Source organism: Geotrypetes seraphini, chromosome 3 (assembly GCF_902459505.1).
Source record: "Geotrypetes seraphini chromosome 3, aGeoSer1.1, whole genome shotgun sequence".
In the NCBI taxonomy this organism is placed as follows: Eukaryota; Metazoa; Chordata; class Amphibia; order Gymnophiona; family Dermophiidae; genus Geotrypetes; species Geotrypetes seraphini.
In genome coordinates this window covers 306,212,538-306,236,258 of record NC_047086.1, presented here as the reverse complement: position 1 = coordinate 306,236,258, position 23,721 = coordinate 306,212,538, and the positions used below count along the sequence as shown (strand labels likewise).

Genomic DNA, 23,721 nt, shown 5'->3' with positions numbered 1-23,721 from the left:
GTTGCGAGCTGATGAGACAGGGAGGATGAGTGTTATCCACAGAAACAGAGCAGTTTCAATGCTGGCATTTATACGAAGGGAACCTAGATTTGAGATGGGGAGGATGAGAGAGGCTTTTGAAAGATGGGAGCGCTTGGGAGTTCTGCAAGAAACGGATGTAATTCTGTTTTCAAAACTACAAGACATGATTTAACAGCTGGAGACTTTTTAGTTCACATGCAGTTGAGGCATTTTATTTTGACCCAGGGTGGACTAGAGATGCCCCAACTCAGAGAAAACACTTGGAAAAAATTGTGATTACTGTTGGGGAGGGTGCCTAGACCTCTCTCTGGGCTGGAACTGCTGAAGTGTTCTTATATGGTAAAGTGGAAGGAAGATCTGGGTTGTACATTTTCTGGAAAAAAATATGTACAGAGGTGTAAATGGCATCCACTTGCATTCTGGTTCAGGAGGATGCCTATAAGGTATTGACTAGATAGTATTTTACGCCTACTAGATTGAAAATTATGTTTGGTAATGTTTCTGATAAATGTTGGAGATGTAATAAGCAAGCTTACACTTTTTTACATATTTGGTTGGATTGGGCTAAGCTCCAATCATTTTGGAGAGTGGTGACTCCTTATCTATCGACAATAATGTGTGATCCTTTGCTTTTCTCATCCTAGAGCTGCTTATTGGGTTTATTTAACAAAAGGAAGTCAAAATGGCAGAGTGGATTATTACGTCTGGGCCTGTCAGCAGCTAAAATGAACAACAAGTTGAAATTGAAGCCACCAAGACCAAAGCCATTGGTTTCCACAATGCACAACAGAACATCATATCTAACCTCACTCTTTCATCAGGCATTACTCTCATAATGGAAAAATCTGCCAAGATACTCTGCTGCATCTTAGACGACACTCACAATGGAACCACAAATCTCTAACCTTCGAGAAAAGACCATCTACACTATGTGTCAACTGCGTCTCACAAGACCATACTTCCACCCACATCATTTTGCTCTGATCGTTCAGATGATGGTCTTACCTCAACTGGACTATTGCAACTCCGCCTACCTTGGCATCAACACCACTCTTATCCACAAACTGCAGCTCATCCAGAACACAGTCATTAGACTAATCTACAAATTAAAGAAATATGACTCAATCACAACCTTCATCAGGCAACTACACTGGCTCCCAATATCATCCCGAATAACTTTCAAAACTTCACGTATCCTACACCAGATTCTGTACAGAAACTCAGCAGCCCCTCTCATCCAATTATTCTCTATTGTTTGGTCAACATCAAGAAGAATCCTTAACAGAATTCAACTAAACCTGCCATCCACAAAATACCTCCAATACAAGCGAATTTTCTACTCTATGCTAACTTATCTGGGTGTAAAAACCTGGAATGACCTGCCAGAAGCAATCAGGAAAGAGACAAACTACACCACATTCAGGAAAAACCTAAAGACCCACCTCTTTGACATTTAACTGTTTCAGCTTCTGTATTGCACCCCCTTACTTCTCCATGTCTCTCCCCTCTAATTTCCCCTTCCTCTTTGATCTGTTGCCTTGAGCTTGTATAGGTTTGTGCGACCCACAAATGGAAGATTAGATTAGATTAGATAAATGTCTGCTTGCATTGCACTGGAAGACTGTTTTGTCCCCTACTATGGTGTACACGACTACAGATGCTTGTTCACATGGAATGTCTGGCTGATAAAAGAAAAATCTACAAGATCAAAAATCTAAACGTACTGTTGGTAAGTATTGCTGAGACTACCATTCAGACAAACATAATCGGAATGTGTAAATCATAAGGAACAAAGTGGAGAAAAACAGCAATAAACTTGAAAAAAAGCTGATGACTACAACGTTGTGCAAAGCATCTATGCAGATGTCAAAAATAGCACAGTAACTATAGGTAAATTCTAAAGCACAGTCCCAACAAACAGCAAAAATTTATCACTTAACTCAAAGAGTTCAGCAATTGGGACCAGCATCCAATGACCACTCTTCTTAATCTTCTCCCAGGAGAAGTTGGTCCACTTGTTTTAATACACTCATCAATGGCATAGTACCTAATTTTTCTCCACATTAACATACACGTGGAGGGGCATAATCGAAAGGGACGTCTAAGTCTGTTTACATCCATCTCGCAAATCGTCCAAAGTAAAAAACAGCTTAAGACACATTTTCGAAAGATACATCCAACTTTTTTTTCGTTTCGAAAATCGACTAATTATACGTCCTGCCGATCTGATCGTCCAAGCCACTACATCGTCTATCTTTATTCCACATTTCCATCCAACTTTCCGTCCAAGTCCAAAACGCCTAGAACAAGCCCTGTTGGACGTGAGAGGGGTCTGCAAAGTGATGGACTGCACACCCAGACATGGCAGGATGAGAAATAGTGGCTGTGAACTTCATAAAAAGGGTACCATGGCTTCTCCTCCCTACAGCTCCCTTATAGGTCATGGTGAGCCCCCCAAACCACCTCCAAAATCCCTTAGACCCACTTATCTACCACCCCAATAGCCCTTATGGTTGCAGGAACCACTTATATGCCAGTAAAAAAGGGTTTTAGTGGTGTATAGGGGAGTGCACATGTTTAAGTTTCAATGCAGTGATTACAGGGGCTTATGGGCATGGGTCCTCCTCTCCATGGGTCCCTAACCCACCCCCAAGATGACTTAAGCCGCCTCTGTGCTGGACGACTAGGCTTTCCTATGCCAGACGGCCAGGTAATGATGGTCTGGAGGCTGAATTTTAAAGATGTGACTAATATTTTTAGGGGGGGGGTCTGTTTTATGTGTCTGCAGTGCTTATCTGGTGACTTTAGGTGGGTTTTTGTGACTTAGACCATGTTTTACATGGTCTAAATCACAATGTCCAAGTTCCGTCTAGGCTCTGTTGTAAAACTTTTAGTTATAAATGCTGTACGACTAAGTCTAAGCCGGCCCATGTCCCGCCCAACTCCCGCCCTCGACACGCCTCCCGAAATGCCCCGTTTAGTTTTGGACGTTGAGCGGCACTGTGAAGGCCTAGGTCATTTAGAAATACATCCAAATCCGGTTTTATCATCGGCACTTGGACGTTTTTGAGAAATGTTTGTCCAAGTGCCGACTTAGGCCGGTTTTTGGATGTTTTTCTCTTTCAATTATGAGACCCTTGGTATACAGCTGCTCTATGATGGAGATTCTCTTACTTGGTTTTAGATGAGAGCTTTAGTATCTTCACCAGAATCCACAAAGCACCCTTCTGAATTCCATTACATCTCCTCTTGCAGTATCCCAAATCTCCAGATGTGCAGAGTCACTTCATCCAATTCTGAGATAATGATAGAAAAACTCCTTTCCATTTGCTTTTGTTTCCGAAGTGGTCTATTTCTCATGCCTTGGTAACCCCAGCCTGCACAACAGCTATGGCATGGCTAGGGGGAGGGGGGGCATGTAATAAAGCTTCTAAGTAATAGATTCAAAACAAACAGGAGAAAATATTTCTTCACTCAACGTGTAATTAAATGTTGGAATTCGATGTCAGAGAACTTGGTGAAAGTAGTTAAGTTTAGCAGAGTTTAAAAAAGGTTTGGATAAAAGAAAGGTCCATAAGCCATTATTAAGATGGATGTGGGGAAATTCACTACTTATTCCTAGAATAAGCAGCATAAAATATATTTTACTCATTGGGATTTTGCCAGGTACTTGTGACCTAGTTGGCCACAAATGGAAACAGAATTCTGAGCTTGATGTCCCAGTACAGCAGCTCTTTTATTCTAGTTATGATAGATTCTGGCTAGACAGTATTTTATTCTATCGACTCTCACAAAAGTGAGAAATGCAACGCAAAATACAGTCATTTTTGCTCTGCCACAGAGGGGAAAAAAGCCTCTGTTCTTGCAATGTGTTTCAAAACTACACAAAATAAGCTGCTCATATTTATATTTTTTTTTTAAATGAAGCAATTTATATTTTATAAAGTGGCAAAATGAAATATAGAAGTGAATATCTTCTGGTTTAACAATTTAGAAAGTACCGTAAATGAAGGATATGAATCCTTGCTTCTTCTATGGCAGAAATTTCTTTAGTGCAGATGAAGTTGACCCACATTCTCACCCCATCTGCAGTAATTACCCTACTGCCATATGCAAACCACAAGTGGAAATTAATAGATCAATCTTCTTTTATTGTGATGGCTAGTCAATGTGCACTGAACGATAAGCTTTTCAGAGTTTGGAATAACTATGTAACAGTTTAATGAGGTGAAAATAGAATAATAGGTATTAGTATAACAGAGATTTCAGAAACTATCCAAAGCTAAATATATTTTCGTAAAAAAAAGAGCTACAATTGTGCGCCATGAAATGAGATCTACCAAAGCACTTAACACTAATGTTAAAAAAGTATTTATTTATTTAATTTTATTATTTTTATACCACTTTATCATATTTCCCTATCTGTCCCAGCGGGCTCAAACTCTAGTGTACCTGGGGCAATGAGGGGATTAAGTGACTTGCCCAAGGAGCAGTGGGGGATTTGAACCCACAAACTCAGGGGTGGGCAAAGAGGGCTGCAATCCACTCAGGTTTTTAAGATTTTCCCACTGAATATGCATGAGATCTATTTGCATGCACTGCCTCCATTGTATGTAAATGGATCTCATGCATATTCATTGGGGAAATCCTAAAAACCCAACTGGATTGCAGCCCTCATTCCCCACCGCTGCACCACACACTCCCAAGTAGCAGCAGTATTTACAGTTTTATTATTTTGGCTTGCTTTCTACTTATTGTGGTCATATTTATATATTTCCATCACACTTTACAAAGTTTTACTTATTTTTGGAATAAGGGATACATACAAGTTAATATTCACTTGTGGTAATTAAAAGGTTTCTAGATATTGAGCACCATTTTCCAGATAGTGGCCAGCATTAAGTATCTGGATATGGTGGTTGGTGGCAGAATTTATTGAGCTATTGGTAATATTCAGTCTGCTATTCTAATGGCTTACCGGATAACTGGGGAATTCTCTGCAACTATGAAAGTGTAGGAACCTCGGGGGGGGGGGGGAAGAGCTTAGCTAAGATGGTGCCCTGATCGAGTTTGGTGGAACACCGTCAACCTTTTTCTCTTTCCTAATGGTTAAATGCAAATCTAAGACCCGGGTATTTCCTTCCGAACCCGGGCAGTTGCCTCAATCTAGGCCAATGGATTCCTTCATTACTCGTACACTCAGAGGGGAACCGGATGAGATATCCTCGGCACGAGGCGAGAGCTCGTCGGAGAGCTCTCAAGCCTCTTTTGAGGTTGCTAGTCTCTCTCCGGAGGAGCGGAGAACACTAGCGCGGCCACTCCCTCGGCCATTGGCGTGCAGCGCGGTCGGTGAAGGGAGTGAGACTGCGATGCCAGAGAGCAGCGGGTAGGTTGAAGACCCAACTGTACAGCGGGCATCAGTGGTTGTAGAGGCGCAACAACTACCGCTTGAATCCCTGGAGTCGCCAGAGGAGCACCAGAATCTATTGAAAGTGATTTCAGCGTCAGGTACTGTGAAACCTGTGGAGTTTAACTTTTCCATAGCATCTTTAACAAAGCCCCCGGTCACAGATCTGAATTCGATATGGGATGCCATATCCCATATTGGGAATTCAGATACAAAACTTGTCTACCTATTGCTCTGGAGTACTTTCTGAATCTATGAAATTGCAACAAAGAGTGGACAGAATTGAAATGGATTTTGTGCAACAGAAACAGAAAGTGGACACACTAGGGGTTCAAAATCAACTTTTGATGAAAGAAAATGAAAATATTAACTTTAAATTAGAAATGTTAGAGAATCTTTCAAGAAGGCAAAATTTGAGGATAATAAATTTCCCTAAGATGATAACAGTTTCTGCTCTTGATATGTTCAAGAAATATCTTACAAAGATTTTGAAAATTCCCCAGGATAACTATCCTCCTCTTTCAAAAATGTACTACCTCCCAACAGGGAAAAAGAAATTATCTGAATATCAACAAGCCCAGGAGATGGATCTACTAGATCTTACAAAAATTTTAGAAACTTCAGATTCTGAGCAAATGGAAGAGACTACACTCTTTGTACAATTGGCACTGGACTCTGATAGAGACTGGCTATTAAAAATTTTCTTTAGATTTAAAAATAAATTATTCCTGAAACAAAAAATAAGAATGTACCCAGATGTTTCTAGAATAACTCAAAAAAAGAGTAAACAGTTTCTTCTTTTAAGACCTCAGGTCTTGAAGCTGGGAGCTACTTTTTTGTTAAGATTTCCTTGTAAATGTTATATTAATTATCAAGGAGCTAAATATATTTTCTTTGAGTTTTCACAACTGTTAAGATTTATAATTAGTAAAAATGTGATTTCTGAGAGCTCTTCTGTCAACGTACAGGAAGAAGGCTCCTGAATAGAGTTTGGGTAGTAATCAGAGGTGCCATTTTTTTTTCCTTATGAAGTTTTTCTGAGTTTGATAAGTCCGACTTTTTTACTCTTGCTCCCTCTCATATTGTGGACTAATTAACAGAACAAATGAAAATGTTTTTCCTTTTGTATTAGTTTTTGATATTTCCTATACCACTTGAATTTATTTCTGTTTATTTGCAATAATTATGATTAAGAATATGTAATATTGAAATGCTAATAAATAATTTAAAAGAAAATGTAGAATTTGCACAGAATTCCACATTCCATGTGAATAATTAAGCAAAGTTTTGCAAGAACAAGAGGAAGACAGTAAATTTGAGGTAACAATGGGAAGTGACAATTGTGGCCAGCACAGTTAGAAAAAAGAGGCAGCATTATCAGTTCCACGGTCAGATGCAGTCCATATGGCTAGAAGGAAGTGGCATAATTGGCCCTGTGGCCAACAGGAGCAAGCAGCTCCAGCTTGCATGACCAAAAGGAGAAGACAGTGACATTGGTCTTTCAGCTGAAGGAAGAGGCAGCTGTGGTCTGCACAGACAAAAAAAAGTGGTGATGGAATCTGGCCTGAGTAGACAAAGACAAGATAAGAACTGGAAGATAAGCAGAAACTAAGAAGCAAAGTTCTGGACAAGAGAAAAGAAAGCAGAAGGGAAAATAGTTGGAGCCTTACAAGAGGGAAAAGAAAGCATGGGGGTCTTGAGGCTGGGGAGAGGGGAAAAGTGAGCTGGGGCAGGAAGAGTGGATTTGAGACCTAGAAGAGTGTTGAGCCTGGGGTGCAAAAGCAATTGTGGGGGGGGGGGGGGGGAAAGAAGAGAATGAGCTGTGGCATTAAACTAGGGAGAAGGAGAGACAAAAACAAACTGAACGATGGAGCTTAAGTTGGTGTCAATCTGGAAATTAAGGGATATTCAAGGAGCACTACAAGCCTGATGGGAAGAAGCGGCCTTATACCGTATTTTCGCGGATATAACGCGCACCGTTGTAAAACGCGCACAGGGGTATAGCGCGCATAAATCACGAAGATATGTAAAAAAACTTTTCTATACCGCGCTCAGGCATATAACGCGCATGCTGCCCGACTCTCCTCTGGCCACCCCGACTCTCCTTTCGCTCTTCCCGACTCTCCTCTGGCCACCCCGACTCTCCTTTCGCCCTCCCCGACTCTCCTCTGGTTGCCCCGACTCACCCTGACTTTCGGTGCACTGCCCCGCCTCTCCGTGCGCTGTCCCGACTCTCGTTCACCTGCCCTGACTTTCCGTGCACTGCCCCGCCTCTCCGTGCGCTGTCCCGACTCTCGTTCACCTGCCCTGACTTTCCGTGCACTGCCCCGCCTCTCCGTGCGCTGTCCCGACTCTCGTTCACCTGCCTTGACTTTCGGTGCACTGCCCCGCCTCTCCGTGCCTGTCCCCCTTGAAGTCCTGTCCCCCCTTGAAGGTCTGCCTGTCCCCCCTTGAAGGTCTGCCTGTCCCCCCTTGAAGTCCTGTCCCCCTTGAAGGTCTGCCTGTCCCCCTTGAAGATCTGCCTGTCCCCCCTTGAAGTCCTGTCCCCATCCTGAAAGCCTGATGCCCCCCCTCGACGTCCGATTCTTCTCCCCCCTCGGCAGGACCACTCGCACCCCCACCCCGAAGGACCGCAGACTCCCCGACAATATTGGGCCAGGAGGGAGCCCAAACCCTCCTGGCCACGGCGACCCCCTAACCCCACCCCGCACTACATTACGGGCAGGAGGGATCCCAGGCCCTCCTGCCCCCGACGCAAACCCCCCTCCCCCCCAGCCGACCCGCGACCCCCCTGGCCGACCCCCACGACCCCCCCCACCCCCCTTCCCCGTACCTTTGGAAGTTGGCCGGACAGACGGGAGCCAAACCCGCCTGTCCGGCAGGCAGCCAACGAAGGGATGAGGCCGGATTGGCCCATCCGTCCTAAAGCTCCGCCTACTGGTGGGGCCTAAGGCGCGTGGGCCAATCAGAATAGGCCCTGGAGCCTTAGGTCCCACCTGGGGGCGCGGCCTGAGGCACATGGGCCAAACCCGAGCATGTGTCTCAGGCCGCGCCCCCAGGTGGGACCTAAGGCTCCAGGGCCTATTCTGATTGGCCCACGCGACTTAGGCCCCACCAGTAGGCGGAGCTTTAGGACGGATGGGCCAATCCGGCCTCATTCCTTCGTTGGCTGCCTGCCGGACAGGCGGGTTTGGCTCCCGTCTGTCCGGCCAACTTCCAAAGGTACGGGGAAGGGGGGTGGGGGGGTCGTGGGGGTCGGCCAGGGGGGTCGCGGGTCGGCTGGGGGGGAGGGGGGTTTGCGTCGAGGGCAGGAGGGCCTGGGATCCCTCCTGCCCGTAATGTAGTGCGGGGTGGGGTTAGGGGGTCGCCGTGGCCAGGAGGGTTTGGGCTCCCTCCTGGCCCGATATTGTTGGGGAGTCGGCGGTCCTTCGGGGTGAGGGTGCGAGTGGTCCTGCCGGGGGGGGGATGGATCGGACGTCGGGGAGTCGGCCGGGCAAGAGGGCTTGGGCTCCCTCTTGCTCCGATCGTGGATGCGGGTGCGGGTGGGAGCGCGTGCGAGCGGTCGTTCGGGGTGGGGGTGCGAGCGGTCCTGCTGGGGGGGTGAATCGGGCGTCGGGCGGGGTGGGAACTGTTTAAAAACTTTTGTATACCGCGCTCAGGCATATAACGCGCGAGGGGTATGCGCGGTACGTAAAAACCACGTATAACGCGCGCGTTATATCCGCGAAAATACGGTAATGTCCTTTGATAGTACTGGAGCAAATTCTAAACAAAACATTATACATTTAAATTTCTGAATAATAACTTACCTTTATTGCATTCTAAGTTTTATATTAATAGTAAGTAGTTATTATGTTATTATGTTATTTTTATACATAAAGTAGGCAGAGTTTAGCACAATTTTGAAATATGTGTATAGAGGTCTCAAATTTTATTTAGCATTTTTTTTTTTTGTACTAAATTCCTTCAGCATAAATTTAGGACAGCCTTCTACCGGTCAACAGACTGAATACAGCCGCTATCCAGATAGGTTTCAGGACTGCCCTGGAACTGCCCATGCTTGCCCTAGCACCATCCACATAGCGCAGAACCAAATGAATAAAGAGCCAAAGCAACTAACTAGACAAAATTACCTTATCCAACAAGAACAATGTTGTTCTGGCTCTGGCCCAAAACTCTACTCATTGGATAATTATTAAGGGTGGACAATGATTAAAATTTTTAAATTGCAATTAATCATAAGAAAATAAGAACTGCCATACTTGGACAGACCGAAGGTCCATCAAGCCCAGTATCCTGTTTCCACCAGTGGCCAACCCAGGTTCTAAGTACCTAGCTAGATCCAAGTAGTAAAACAGATTTTATGCTGCTTATCCTAGGAATAGGCAGTGGATTTCCCCAAGCCATCTCAAAAATCTATTTTAGGAAGTGGGTGAGTGTGGCGCAGTGGTTAAAGCTACAGCCTCAGCACCCTGGGGTTGTGGGTTCAAACCCGCGCGGCTCCTTGTGACCCTGGGCAAGTCACTTAATCCCCCCATTGCCCCAGGTACGTTAGATAGATTGTAAACCCACTGGGACAGACAGGGAAAAATGCTTGAGTACCTGAATAAACTCATGTAAACTGTTCTGAGCTCTCCTGGGAGAACAGGATAGAAAATTGAATTTAAAAAAATAAATAAAATTATCCAAACCTTTTATAAACCCTACTAAGCTAAATGATTTCACCGTATTCTCTGGCAATGAATTCCAGAGTTTAATTACACGTCATGTGAAGAAATATATTTTCTCTGGTTTGTTTTAAATCTACTACTTAGTAGCTTCATCGCATGTCCCCTAGTCCTAGTATTTTTTGAAAGAGACCCTTTCCACTCCACTCATTATTTTAGAGACCTCTATCATATCACTCCTGAGCCATCTCTTCTCAAAGCTGAAGAGCCCTAGCCACCTCATAAGGAAATCATCCCATCCCTTTTATCAATTTCGTCGCCCTTCTCTGTACCTTTTCTGATTCCACTATATCTTTGAGATACGGCGACTAGAACTGCACACAGTATTTGAGGTGTAGCCATACCACAGAGCAACACAAGGGCTTTATAACATTTTCATCTTTGTTTTCCATTCCTTTCCTTATAATTCCTAACATTCTATTTGCTGTCATCAGTCGCCGCACATTGAGCTGAGGATTTCAACGTATCCTCAACAATGACACCTAGATCCTTTTCCTAGGCAGTGACTCCTAACACAGGACCCAGCATAACATAGCTATAGTTTGGGTTCCTTTTTCCCACATGCATTAGAGAATGACACGGGGAGCGATCCCCGCAGCGAACCGCTGCGTGGCTGCGGTTTAGCTGCGGGTTATGGTGACCTCATTAGCAAATCGCCGCAGACGCGGGGACAAATCCTTTCACCGACCGCAAAAACGGTGAATAGATTTGTCCCCGCAGGCCAATGTCCCCCCTTCTAGGAACCGCTATTTACCTGTGTTTCACCGTGCTCCTCATTTGTCAGATCAACCCTTCCTGCCAATAGAACCCGCCCCCCCCCCCGACGACCGCCATCAGCCCTTCATGCCGACAGAACCAGCCCTCCCCAACGATCGCGGCAGGAGGGTACCCATCCCCTCCTGCCTACCCCAACAGCCCCCCCGACGATCGCAGCAGGAGGATATCCAACCCCTCCTGCCAGCTCCCCAACAGCCCCCCTATGATCACTGGTAGGAGGGTGCCCAACCCCTCCTGCCGGCACCCCCAACGGCCCCCTATATCGCCAATAGGAGGGTGCCCAACCCCTCCTGCCGGACCCTCCCCCAACAAACCCCGCCATCCCGAAACACCACCCTTAGTCTTACTTTCCAAGTTGGACCGGACAGCTCCTCGCTCGTCTGGCCAGCAGGCCTGCCTCCGTCCAAATGAGGCGGGCCCGCCCCTCCCCTCCCCTGCCTAACCCACAGGATCCTAGGGCCTGATTGGCCCAAGCACCTAAGGCCCCTCCTATAGCGGGAGTGGCTTTAGGTGCCTAGACCAATCAGGCCCTAGGATCCTGTGGGTTGGGCAGGGTAGGGGCGGGCCCGCCTCATTTGGACGGAGGCAAGCCTGCTGGCCATACGTGTGAGGAGCCGTCCGGTCCAACTTGGAAAGTAAGACTAAGGGGGTTCCGGGGTGGGAGGGTTCGTTGGGGGGGGGTCCAGCAGGAGGGGTTGGGTACCCTCCTGCCGGCGATCTTAGGGGAGGCCATTGGGAGGACCGGCAGGAGGGGTTGGGTACCCTTCTGCTGCGATTGTCGGGAGGGCCGTTGGGGGGGGGTCTACAGGAGGGGTTGGGTGCCCTCCTGCCGTGATCGCTGGGGGGAGGGGAGACTTGCAGCCATAGCCGCGGTCACTATGCTAATCACGGCAGGGAGATCTTTGCCGCGATTAGGTACAGCGGCCGCGTCTACTTACCATATAGGCTAACATTGTAAGCATTTAAAGTACATGTCGTGTTTGTTTTTGCATTGCTAGCCCCAGGGGTGGTGGAAGATTAGTGATTGAAAAACTGTATGAAAAATAACTATTTTAAATTTAGTGATCAAAATGTGTCAGTTTTGAGAATTTATATTAATTAATTTTTTCTCTGCATGTTTTGTTTTTGTATAGTTATTAACTAATATTTAACTAAGTTTTAAAGTTTTAAAGAATGTTTCCTTTATACGTAAATAAAGAAAAGTATATAAAATCGTACCCGTTTGAGGCTTTTATGTATGCAGCGGTGACGGTGACGGGGCGGTGAATGGGGTTGCAGTGGCGGTGACGGGGCGGTGAATGGGGTGGCAGTGGCGGTGACGGGGCGGTGAAGGGAATGGCGGTGACGGGGCGGTGCAGAGGATGGTGAGACGGGGACGGGGCGGTGACGGGGACCAATTTTTTCACCGTGTCATTCTCTAACTTGCATCACTTTACTCTTGCTCACATTAAACGTCATCTACCATTTTGACACCCAGTCTTCCAGTCTCTCATACAATTAAAAATTCTAAATAAATGATTAAATACGCTTAATCACAGCTTGCAAAGGTGAAATAGGAAGTTGTGTTGGGGAGAGGCAGGACACAGCAGGGGGAAGGCTTCTGAGTCAGTTGCAGACAGCGTGTGGGAATTGCAGCCTCTGCTGGCAACAGTATAAATACCAGGCTCAGGGAGATGGGAGAATAGATGCCAGACTGCAGGATAGGCAAGAGGAGAGGAAGCAATGTCGGACAACGGAGGGGATTTTAAAATTGTAGTCAAAGTTTAAAAATGTAATTGTAGTTAACATTTTAACACATTCGTTTCTCCTCCCCCCCCCCACTCCTTTTTTTTTTTTTTAATAAAAGCACAGAAGAGTTTTTTAGCCAGATGACACGAATGATTTGTGCTACTCCAACAGTCAGAGAATTCCTATGAGCATCGGAGCAGCGCAGAGCATTCAGCGTGCCAGCCGGCGCTAAAAATCTCTTCTGTGCTTTTATAAAAGGGGGGCTGTTAATTAATAGTGTGCTAAATGCACACTCCTAATAGGTAGCAGTCACAGTCATAGAGAACCGTGCCAATAGTGCTTTTCCCGTAATGGGAACTTCAGAGAGTTTAGTTAAGATGCTGCTGTCGGTTTTCTTTCTGATGCAAGTGACCTATGAGAAAGAAAGTGACAGCATGCCAATGATGATAGACACTGCTACCTGCAGTGCAAAGACTTAGCATAAACTGATCCCAGGCATTTGCACTGATCCATAATGCACAAACATTTAATAACATTTAAAGGTGTGCTCTAGGTGATGGATTTGGGGCAGAACCAAATGCAGAAAATCTGCTTATGTAAAAATCAGGTGCATTAGTGCAGGTGCTTTGTACCTGCAGGAAATTTGAAAAGGAATGTGCACATGTGCTTTCTCTTTGAAATGTGGTGCAAAGTTCACATGTAAAAAGTACCCGAAGGCTCTGGCTCAAATCAGTCTGAAAATTATCTCCACAACGTTTGCTTATTTACCTTTTCCAGATGTTTATACAGGTAGAGCATGTGTTTCCCTGTAGGGTGTTGGAAGAATGCCATTTTAAATGTTTGGTGTTTATATGACTGGTTCCTTATGTTGCAGATCAATTTTCTCTTTTTTTGTACACCAATGCTTTACAAAATATATTTCTGAATATATATTTAATTTTTTTTCAGGATCATGTTACAGGCAGGAGTTGGCAGGAGTTGGCATAAGATGAAGTGGAATTACTCTATGAAAGCAGTAGGGGAGGGAGTGGGATAGGAGGAGAAGGTACTCAGATAAAAGTAAGGGAGAAGTATGGGGGAAAGAGCATGAAAAAAGAGAGCAGGGCTGGCCAGACCAGTAAGCGGACTAGGCACCCACCTAGGGTTGCACAATTAATCTATCATTCCATGCCAAAAAAGATATTAAGGAGCAACAGGATCACTGATGAGCTCTATGGGACCCTATAATCTAACAAGTAAGTACAGTGGAACCTTGGTTTGCGAGCATAATTCGTTCCAGAATCATGCTCGTAAACCAAAGCGCTCGTATATCAAAGCAAGTTTCACCAAAGGAAGTAAGAGAAACTCAGATGATTGGTTCCACATCCCAAAAACAGACCTCCCTCCCACCAAGAGGCCACCGGCTCTGCTCGCTTTCACCCAACCCCTACCACATCCCAAAATGACCCACCCCCCAGGCCACTGGCGTACTTTCACCCCATCCCCGAGAACAGGCATCGTCCCCCCCCACCTGCTAGACCCCCCCCCCCCGAGAACCAGCATCACCCACCTGCCCAAACCCTTACTGCGATCTGGCACCGGCACGCAGCACCAGACCACAAGACATGCCTGTGCCGGAAGAGCCTGCCGCTTGCCCTGCTGATCACTGCTAGGCTGGGCCTTGAGCATCTGCGCAGGCTCAAGGCCTTCTGGCTCCCGCTATCTTCGAGAATCTCATTAGAATCTCAGAGAGAGTGGGAGCCAGAAGGCCTTGAGCATGCGCAGATGCTCAATGCCTAGCCCAGCAGAGATCAGCGGCAAGGGGCAGGCTCTTCCAGCACTGGCACCGGCACATCCTGTGGGTTGGTGCTGCGTGCCGGTTTAAGATCGTGGTATGGGTTTGGGCAGGCAGGCAATGCCGCTTCTCGGGGGTGAGGGCTCGCAAATCGAGTCGATCGGTTTACGAGGCACGATTTGCAGGAGTATTTTGTTCGTCTTGCAAAACACTCGCAAACCACGTTACTCGCAAACTGAGTTTTGACTGTATTTGAAATAAAATCATCCAATCATAGTTTTAAGGAGAATCCAGTTAAATAAGACATCTTGCAGTCCTATCTCATAAATCCAACAATAGAACATGATTCACTAGATCGAAGGTGAATGCCAAATCTAACACCACCAAGATAACAAATTTTCCTGCATCGAAAAAAAGTCCGACCTCATTCATCATACCTGGAAGAAGCAAGTTTGTACCATGGGTTGTGCAAAACCCAGACTGAGGATGGAAAATCAATGTCTTCAAAAGAAAAACAGAAAGCTGCTGATAAACATAATTTCTCTGCAAATTTAGAGGGAAAGGCATGATGGGAAATATGTCACCCTCTTCTCAGAGACCAGGGCTGGCTTCCAGTAGCCTAAAAGTGTGAAATGTAACATACTGATGTTGACCTATTAGGCATTATGGGGTAATTTTATAAAGGAATTTTTGCATATAACTCTATTTTATGAGCATAGAGGCGTTTTATAAAATTATCCCATGTGTTACACATGTAAAAGTACCGCAGCCATAAGAATGTGTAACTCGATGAATACATGTTCGAGAGCAGAGTTTGGACGGAATAGAGGGAGGTTTATCATTCATAATTGCTATTTATAAAATGCAAGCAAACATTTATATTTGCTTCAGAAAAGAAACAATATTCTGTACAATTGTCATTTTATAAATCAAAGTTCTGGCTGTCGAACTAGAGGAAGAGATGGGCTTTGTTTATAAATGTTTATCAACACAGTTACAATACTACTTTATCCTAAAGCAAAGAAATAGAGATTTTTTTCTACCTTTGTTGTCTGGTTTCTGCTTCCTCATCTTCTTGTCATTCTTTGACTATTGTAATGCATTGTATTTGGGTTTGCCGAAAGTGTTCTTAAGGCTTTGCAACTTGCTCAAAATGCTACTGCATACATTATACACACGTCTCAGGGTCTGAGCAAATCACACCAATTTTGAGAGACCTGCATTGGCTGCCCATTAGCACGTGTATTAAATTTAAGGCCCTTTGTCTAATTTTTAAGGTATTGAATGGCAGTGCGTTCCCTGTTACACGTTTATCGGCCAACACGGAATCTTCGCTCAATGGATAAGCTCTGTTTGGATGTGCCTCCATTGGACGTGGTGTAGTTGTCTGGTTACCATAATACTGTGGACCTGTTTTACAAAGCCGCGCTAGCAGCTGCAGCGCGGTAACGGCCCCGAAGCCCATAGAGACATAAAGGGCTTTGGAGCTGTTGCCGTGCGGCTTTGTAAAACAGGCCCTATGTTATCAGTACAGGGCCCTGTCTGTTGGAATACGTTATCCCTAAATTTAAGGCAGGCTTCCAATGTGTTACAGTTTAGGAAGGGGCTAAAAACTGTATTGTTTACACGCACTTTTGCAACATGAATCAGTGTATGTTGGCATTTCCATGCCAAGATCTGTAAAACAGCTGATTTTTAGGTTTTTTTTGTGCTATTTAGTAAGCTGCATTTTCCATATAAAAAGGGAATTATAATTTTTAAAAGATTTGGGGGCCATTGATAACTTATTGTAATGATTAGATGACATTTTACACTGAAAGTACATTTATAATTATGGGGAGGGGGGTGGTATATAGTTATAGTAAAGGTTTAATCAACAATACAAATGTAATGTTTATATGATTTCTTTGATCACAATATTTGAGGGAAGGATGGGTGGTGGATGGAATAAACTCATATATTTAAGATAATAATAATAGAAATTCAAGTGATGTGTACAAGTTCCAATGATGTAATATTGTATACTTGATGTAAGATGAAAAATGAATAAAGAATTAATGATATGTGTATGTTTTTGTTATAACTTCATTATGTATGTGTTGATGTGATCCGCATAGAATTGTTGGTTATGCAGGCCATAAATTTTTAAATATAAATAAAATTCCCTCTAAGAAAACCCGAATCCTAAAAGAGTGAAGCCTCGCCCTGGGATAGTAAAGGCATGTATTCTGACCTCCAGTCCTTCTCTGGCTGGTCTTGCTGGCCCAAGAACAGGCCTTTCTGGAGCGGAGTCACTGTGAAGGAGAATCTCCCTCTGTGCCAGCACTGGCGCACTGGGGAATTGAAGTGGAATCGAAAGATGTAGATGACATCCTTCTGCAATCAGTTCGCTACCAGGGGAATAAAAACCATCGGCTGGAATCCTTTGCCCTACAATTTATGTTTGTTAGTCTTATTATGTTGTTTGATAATATGTATCTTATTTTGTACCTCACCTGGAATTGTAAGATAGAATGGGTAATAAATATTTTTAAATAAATAAAACTAAAAACCCTTATTTCACTGCCATTATCAATACTGTGGGACTCGATATCTAATTAAATGAGAAGCTGAACATCAATCCCCTAGATTCTATAAAAAGCGTTGAAAATTGTGCATGCAAATTGAGGTGCACACCCACTTTTCACATGCAATTTAATTGATCAAGTTAATTGGTGCCAATAATTGGCATTTTAACAAACAATTGTTGGCACTAGAATCAATTACAAATTACGTGTGTAAATTTAGGCATGGGATCCGTGCCTAAATTTTACATGCAAATGCAAATCAGAAATGGGGAGGGTCATGGGCATTCCTTTACATTACATGTGTAGTTATAGAACGAGGGCATTGGCTCTTGAATTTAGGTATTTGCGCCATGTTTTCATTGGTGCAAATATGATTAGTTAGATGTGATTTATAGAATAGCACTTAGGCCTGGCGACTGCGCCTATCTTTAGGCATGGCTTATGGAGTAGCATTGGCGGGGATGATATTTTAGATGCCATATATAGAATTTAAGAACAAAAAAAAAACTGTGTATGAAACACAATGTTCTTGACCTTCCCATATATAGAATTTACTCCCATATGTCCACTTCAAAACAAAACATCAAACACATGGCTCTTCCTTTCATGTCTTTGTTGCAGACTAACAGGTGCCATCACAGATACAAATGTAGAGTCTACAAGCAAGATGATCAATCCTAGGCTTCCAACAAATGTATCCACAGGTCTCCTCCTCCTGTGTCTGGTAATGTTAATTACCCTTCTGCTTATTTATATTATTGAGTTATATTGTATCCTTCAAATTGGATTTTGTATGTTGAATATTTGGCTCTTCTTATTGTCTTTTCTTTAATTCTCTGGATAATGCTGCTTTTCAGTTTTCTCTTTCTCTGATACTGAGATTTTTACCTTTGTTAACTGCCTTGGTGTACCCTGGTGAAAGGTGGTCAAATAAATAAATAAATCAGAGTTGAAGATTAATCATTATACATTTGCTTTCTCATGTAGCACTGGTCATGTCTTTTTCAAAAATTATTTTTAAAAAGTTATGTACAGTTTTTCTCCCTCCCAAGTAATTGTATATGATAAAGGCATTATAAACACATACCTTCAGCTGGGTGGTAACATCTATCAGTTCAGCTTTTAGTCGAGTCTTTTTTTCTTGATCTTGTTCAGTTTCACTGGTCTCTTCAAAAACCTCTGCAAAAGATAAATGCTTTCTTCCCAGTGTGTTTTCTCCCGAACTTGCTGGCTCCATTTTGCTTCTTCCTCGCCCTCGCCCTTTTGCAGTTCTATCACCTACGTAAATTATAAAAAGATGAGGTCTCAAACAATAAACCACTATTTACAATATTATACATCAGTGGTTTTCCTCAGATATTATTACACCAAAATCCAAAAGTACTAAAGCATGCTATCATTCTATTGTGATAAATACTGTGCTGAAGGGTTTGATGTCCATATCCAAGATTATTTTAATGTATTCTACATTTGCAAAGCTTCCCTATTTTTGTTAAAGTGACATTATCTCAGAAGAATCATGTAATAATTAGGACGGCAGAATGAAGTGGAATTGTTCTATATTTCAAGCTTCTAAAAAGACACCTTGGGAAATGTGGCGCAGGTGAGGGGCAGGGGAGTATGTGGTACAGGGGTTAGAGCTATAGCCTCAGCACCCTGAGGCTGTGGGTTCAAATCCCTCACTGCTCCTTGTGACCCTGGGCAAGTCACTTAATCCTCTCATTGTCCAAGATACGCTAGCTAGTTTGAGCCCACCGGGACAGATAGGGAAATATGATAAAGTACCTGAATGTAAACCACTTAGGATATAAGTGGTATATAAATAATAAAATTAATTCATTAAATGAAACACCTCTTATATGGAGTACATATATACTTAGAAATATAAAGCATGAAAGATACCAACAGATACAGACCATGTGGTCTAACTAGTCTGCCTACTGTACTATCATACTCGTATCTGTTGCCTTCCTTCTTTGTTCTGTCACTAGTTCAGTCCCATGGACCAATGGAAGCTTTACCTACTTGAAGATGTAGGATTATCATATGGGTTCATTTCTTAAAAAAAAAAAAAAAAAATCTTTATTCATTTTCAATCTTACATCAAGTGTACAAACATCAAAACAATAAAATTAAACATATCACTTGACAATCTTTCTACTTTATCTTATAATATATAAAATTACCACCCTCCCCTCCCATCATTCCCTCTATTTTCCCAATATGAAAACTAATATATAAAACCTCCCCCTTCTTATCATTATATGGTGTATATTTTATTATGAGTTAATTTCTTGTTCTCAACCCTTGTTTGGAAATGTGATGGAAAGTGAAAGGTCCAAAATAATCAGGCGAGTACTTTGCAGACTTGGGACACATAAGGACAATAGGAAGATCAAGGATATATTTTTTAGTTCAAATCTATTTTATTAAGCAACAGTAAATACAACAGCAATAACAACCATGGGATACATTTTCATCAAACACCCGCGGAGGACTGGACTCTTATGTCCTCCCCGGACCCACCATACCCCCACCCCCCAATAAAGAAGCCCCTACCCCCCACCCTCCCCTCCCCATCTCCCCACAGATATAGAAAAACTCGTAAGCAGGGAACAGCAGAGACACCAAGAAGCACTGTTTCAGAGGTGGAGTCTATTCAAGACCCGACTACGACTCTCAGGAGTCAAAATGTTCAAATATGGAGTCCAAGTGTGAACAAAGTCTCTGCTCCGGCGTCGAGAAGGACGAGCCAAACGGGCCTCCCAACCCATAAGCTCATGAAGGCGATTCCTCCAGTACCAGAATGAAGTTGGTTCAGGAGACAGCCAGCAACACAAGATACATTTCTTCCCCAAAATAAAACATTTACTAAGAAATAATTTTTCATAAGAATTGTACATATATAAGAATGAGAAATGGGCAAACAGCATAGACTGCACAGATACTGGCACCGGGGTCCGCAACAAGCCCTGTAAAAAGGAGGCCATTTCCGTCCAGAAGGTCTGAATCCCATCACAACTCCAAATACCATGAAAATAAGAATTTACCTCCACCGTACAGCGGATGCATAACTGAGTATCAATGCAACCCATATGGTAAGCCTGACTCTGGGAAGCATAGGCCCGCAGGACAGTTCGAAAGTGACATTCGCGTAACTCAGCACTATGTACCAAACCCGCAGTTCGGTTCAGGGTTTTTAACAAGAAATTGTCCCCCAATTCCCTACCCAAGTCCCGCTGCCATGCCTCCAAGATACCAGGGAAAACCTTAGGCGGGCAAAGGGCCAGAATCCGGCCATGCAGAGCAGATATAGAGACCCTAGTATCAGGATCCGCAGCCAAAAAAGTACAGAGCTGGGTCCCAAAATCCCCCTGCAAAGATGTCCCCTGAAGGGAACCCACATAATGACTAAGTTGACAATAGGCAAATGGAAGGCCTATCTCCAGGACCCCCCTCCCCGCCAACTCAGCACAAGGTAAGAGAGACCCATCTTCCCGCAGAACATGCCGCAACTGTTCCACCCCCCGCGCCCTCCAGCGACCGAACACGGAGGGTCCAACCCCCGGAGGGAAAGCTAAATTCCCCGCCAACGGTAGAAATACACTAGAATGAGCGTCCTGATTCCACAACCGAAGGATTTGATGCCACACTGTCCACAAGGACCGAAACAAAATACTACGTTTACAGGGTCGCGGTAGTTTAGACAACGGGGCATGGAGGAGATACAAAAGATGAAGAGGATAGAAATGATCCCGCTCCAGAGAGAGATCCGTATAAAAAGAGGTACCCAACACCCAATCACTAAGATGACGAAGCAAACAAGCCTGGTTATAGACCCTGATGTCAGGCATCCCCAAACCACCCCCGTGGGCAGGCCCCACCAACAGGGACCATTTCAGTTTAGGTCTACGTCCACCCCAACAAAACTGGATCAATAGGGAGGTAAGGGAACGAATATCCCTCTGCAACAAAGAAAGGGGAAGAGTCTGAAGAACGTAAAGCCACCTCGGGAAAACAACCATACGAAATAAATGAATTCTCCCCACCAGGGACAGCGGCAACGCCTGCCATTTGGCTAGCAACAGTTTAGTATCCGCCAGGAGTTTATCAATGTTAAAATGATACAGTTGGGCCACATTCATAGTCAGCCTAATCCCCAGATATCTAAAAGAGGTGTCAGCCCAGCGCAATGGGAAACTATCCCCCCACAACCGCTGAAGATGAACCGAGGAAGCCAGCGCCTCAGATTTCGCAAAATTCAAGGCGAAGCCAGAGAAATCTCCGTATTCCCGAAGACTTTCCAACAATACGGGCAAGGAACGCTGCGGGTCCGTTAAAAAGACCAAGAGATCATCCGCAAACGCCGCCAGTTTAAAATGGGAATCTCCCAGGACCAATCCCCGAATATCCGCATTTGCCTGAAGCTCCCGAAGTAAAGGATCTAAAGAAAGTACAAAGAAGAGCGGTGACAAGGGACAACCCTGGCGAGTCCCTCGGCGAATAGGAAAAAAACCAGAACAAGTCCCACTAACCGAAATCCTCGCCTCTGGATCACTATACAGTGCCTGGATTGCACCAAAAAAGAAGGGGCCCAAACCGTACGTCCTCAGCACCGCGAAAAGGTAACCCCACCGCACCTTATCAAACGCCTTCTCTGCATCAAAACTGATGAGCATGGCGGGGCTACCGTCCTATCCCACCCGTTCTAACGCCAACAAGATGCGCCGGATATTCTTAGCCACCGGCCTATCCCGCACAAACCCCACCTGAGATTCTGAGATCACCGATGGCAAAACACGCGCCAGACGGTTAGCCAAAAGTTTAGCCAAAAGCTTCGCCTCATAATTCAGCAATGAGATAGGACGATACGATTCAGGCAAAAGAGGGTCCTTACCAGGCTTCGGGAGAACTATAATAGACGCTAGATTTACGTAGCGAGGAAGAAAGCCCTTGGCAACACTCAAATTATATACCTCAGCCAGCACTGGCGCTACGTCCGTCACCAACAACTTATAGAACTCACTCCGAAACCCATCAGGGCCCGGCGCCTTGCCCAACGAACTGACCCCTATCGCCCCCTCCACCTCCTCTGCGGTAATGGGAAGATCCAAAGCGGCAGCATCCCGCTGAGATAAACAAGGCAAATCGAGGCTGTCAAGATAAAGTTGCCCCTCCAAAAGCTCGGGGCCTGGATCTGTATACACCTCAGCAAAAAACTCCCGCAATAATTCACAGATCTCCCCTGGCCTATGATGCATCACCCCAGAGGAGCCCCGAAGAGCCGTTATGCTCTCAGGTCCACCCCTCGGACGCGCCAGGCGGGCCAACAATCGACTACTCTTATTCGCAAACCGAAATAAATGAAACTTAAAATACTCCCTCGTCCGCAAAGCCCGAAGATGCAGCAATTCATTTAGTTCCTGCTGGACCTCTAAAAGCTGCGCCCGAAGCAGAAAGGAGGGCGCCTTACCATACTGGCGTCTCAACACAGTCGCCTTCCGTTCCAAACCCAGAATCTGCCTATGCTTCCGCTTCGACTCCCCGGCCACATATGAAATGACATCCCCCCGTAAGACAGCCTTAGCCGTCTCCCAGTAGAGAATGGGATCATCCCGATGCTGCTGATTGTTAACTTGAAAATCACGCCAGCGCTGTATCAAAAACTCGTGAAAACGAGTATCCCTATACAGGTAGCAGGGAAATCGCCAGGACCCTCTATTGATCCGCGAGTCTCCCCAGGTCCACCGAAATCCCACCCAAGCATGGTCAGATATTTCAATGGGGCCCATATCAACCCCCACTACCCGGGGAAGCAGCTCGCGAGAGATGAGGATAAAATCAATGCGGGAGAGTGTCCCGTGCGCCCTGGATAAGTGGGAGTAATCCCTCTCCAACGGGTGTAACACCCACCACACATCCAGCAACCCCAAGGTGGATTCCAAAAGCTGCCCACCCGTATAAAGTTTAGAGGTCTCTCTTCCCATAGAGGCAGAGCGATCCAACTTTGGGTCCGGCACCTCGTTAAAGTCCCCACCCACCAGCATCGGAACCCCTCCAAACTGCAGGAGATGATTGCGAAGCCCCCTAAAAAACCTGGCCGATGGATTATTAGGAGCGTAGACATTACAGAGCAAAAGAGGCCGATTATCAAGTAACACTAAGGCTACGATGTAACGCCCACTAGGGTCGCGTAGCACCTTCTGGGTCTGTAGGCGAAGGCCCTTACGGATCAAAATAATAACACCTCCCTTTCCCCCCACAGCGGGCGCCTCCAAATAGGAACCCACCCACCAGGTACAGAGCTTAGCATGTTCCACTGAAGATAAACGGGTCTCCTGCAAAAAGGCAATAGAGGTTTTAGAACGATTCAAATGCTGCAAAATTTTAGAACGCTTAATGGGGGAGTGGATCCCCCCAACATTCCAAGAAGTTAGAGTGTAGTCCAGAGCAATCCACTCACTAGACAAGTCACACAAGAAAAAGGAAACAGTATAGTACCAGAGAAGCATCCCAGCCACCGCTCCCCCGGCCGCTCGCCACCCCTTATCCCATAAATCAAGCCATACCCCTGCCACCAAGTCAATCCCAAAGTACAGAACCCCCAACCCCCCCCCCCCAAAATTCCACCAGAAGCCCCACCACAAAATCCCTATAACCCCCCGAGACCCACCCACCCCCCCCCCCAACTACCCCCCCACCACCCCTCTATCGATCAAG

At 45.0% G+C, this 23,721-nt stretch overlaps 1 protein-coding gene across 6 annotated transcripts in view; it reads right to left on the bottom strand.

Annotated features, from left to right (window-relative positions):
- APLF (aprataxin and PNKP like factor) overlaps nt 1-23,721 on the bottom strand; it is a 227,654-nt gene that overhangs the window by 77,430 nt on the left and 126,503 nt on the right. For all 6 annotated transcript variants that reach the window (XR_004538758.1, XM_033937192.1, XM_033937190.1 and 3 more), the window contains exon 6: nt 18,089-18,279. Coding sequence is in view for 5 of the 6 variants with exons in the window: in XM_033937192.1 (XP_033793083.1) it covers nt 18,089-18,279 (191 nt within the window). In the remaining variant the exon portion in view is untranslated. The remainder of the gene's footprint in view (nt 1-18,088; nt 18,280-23,721) is intronic.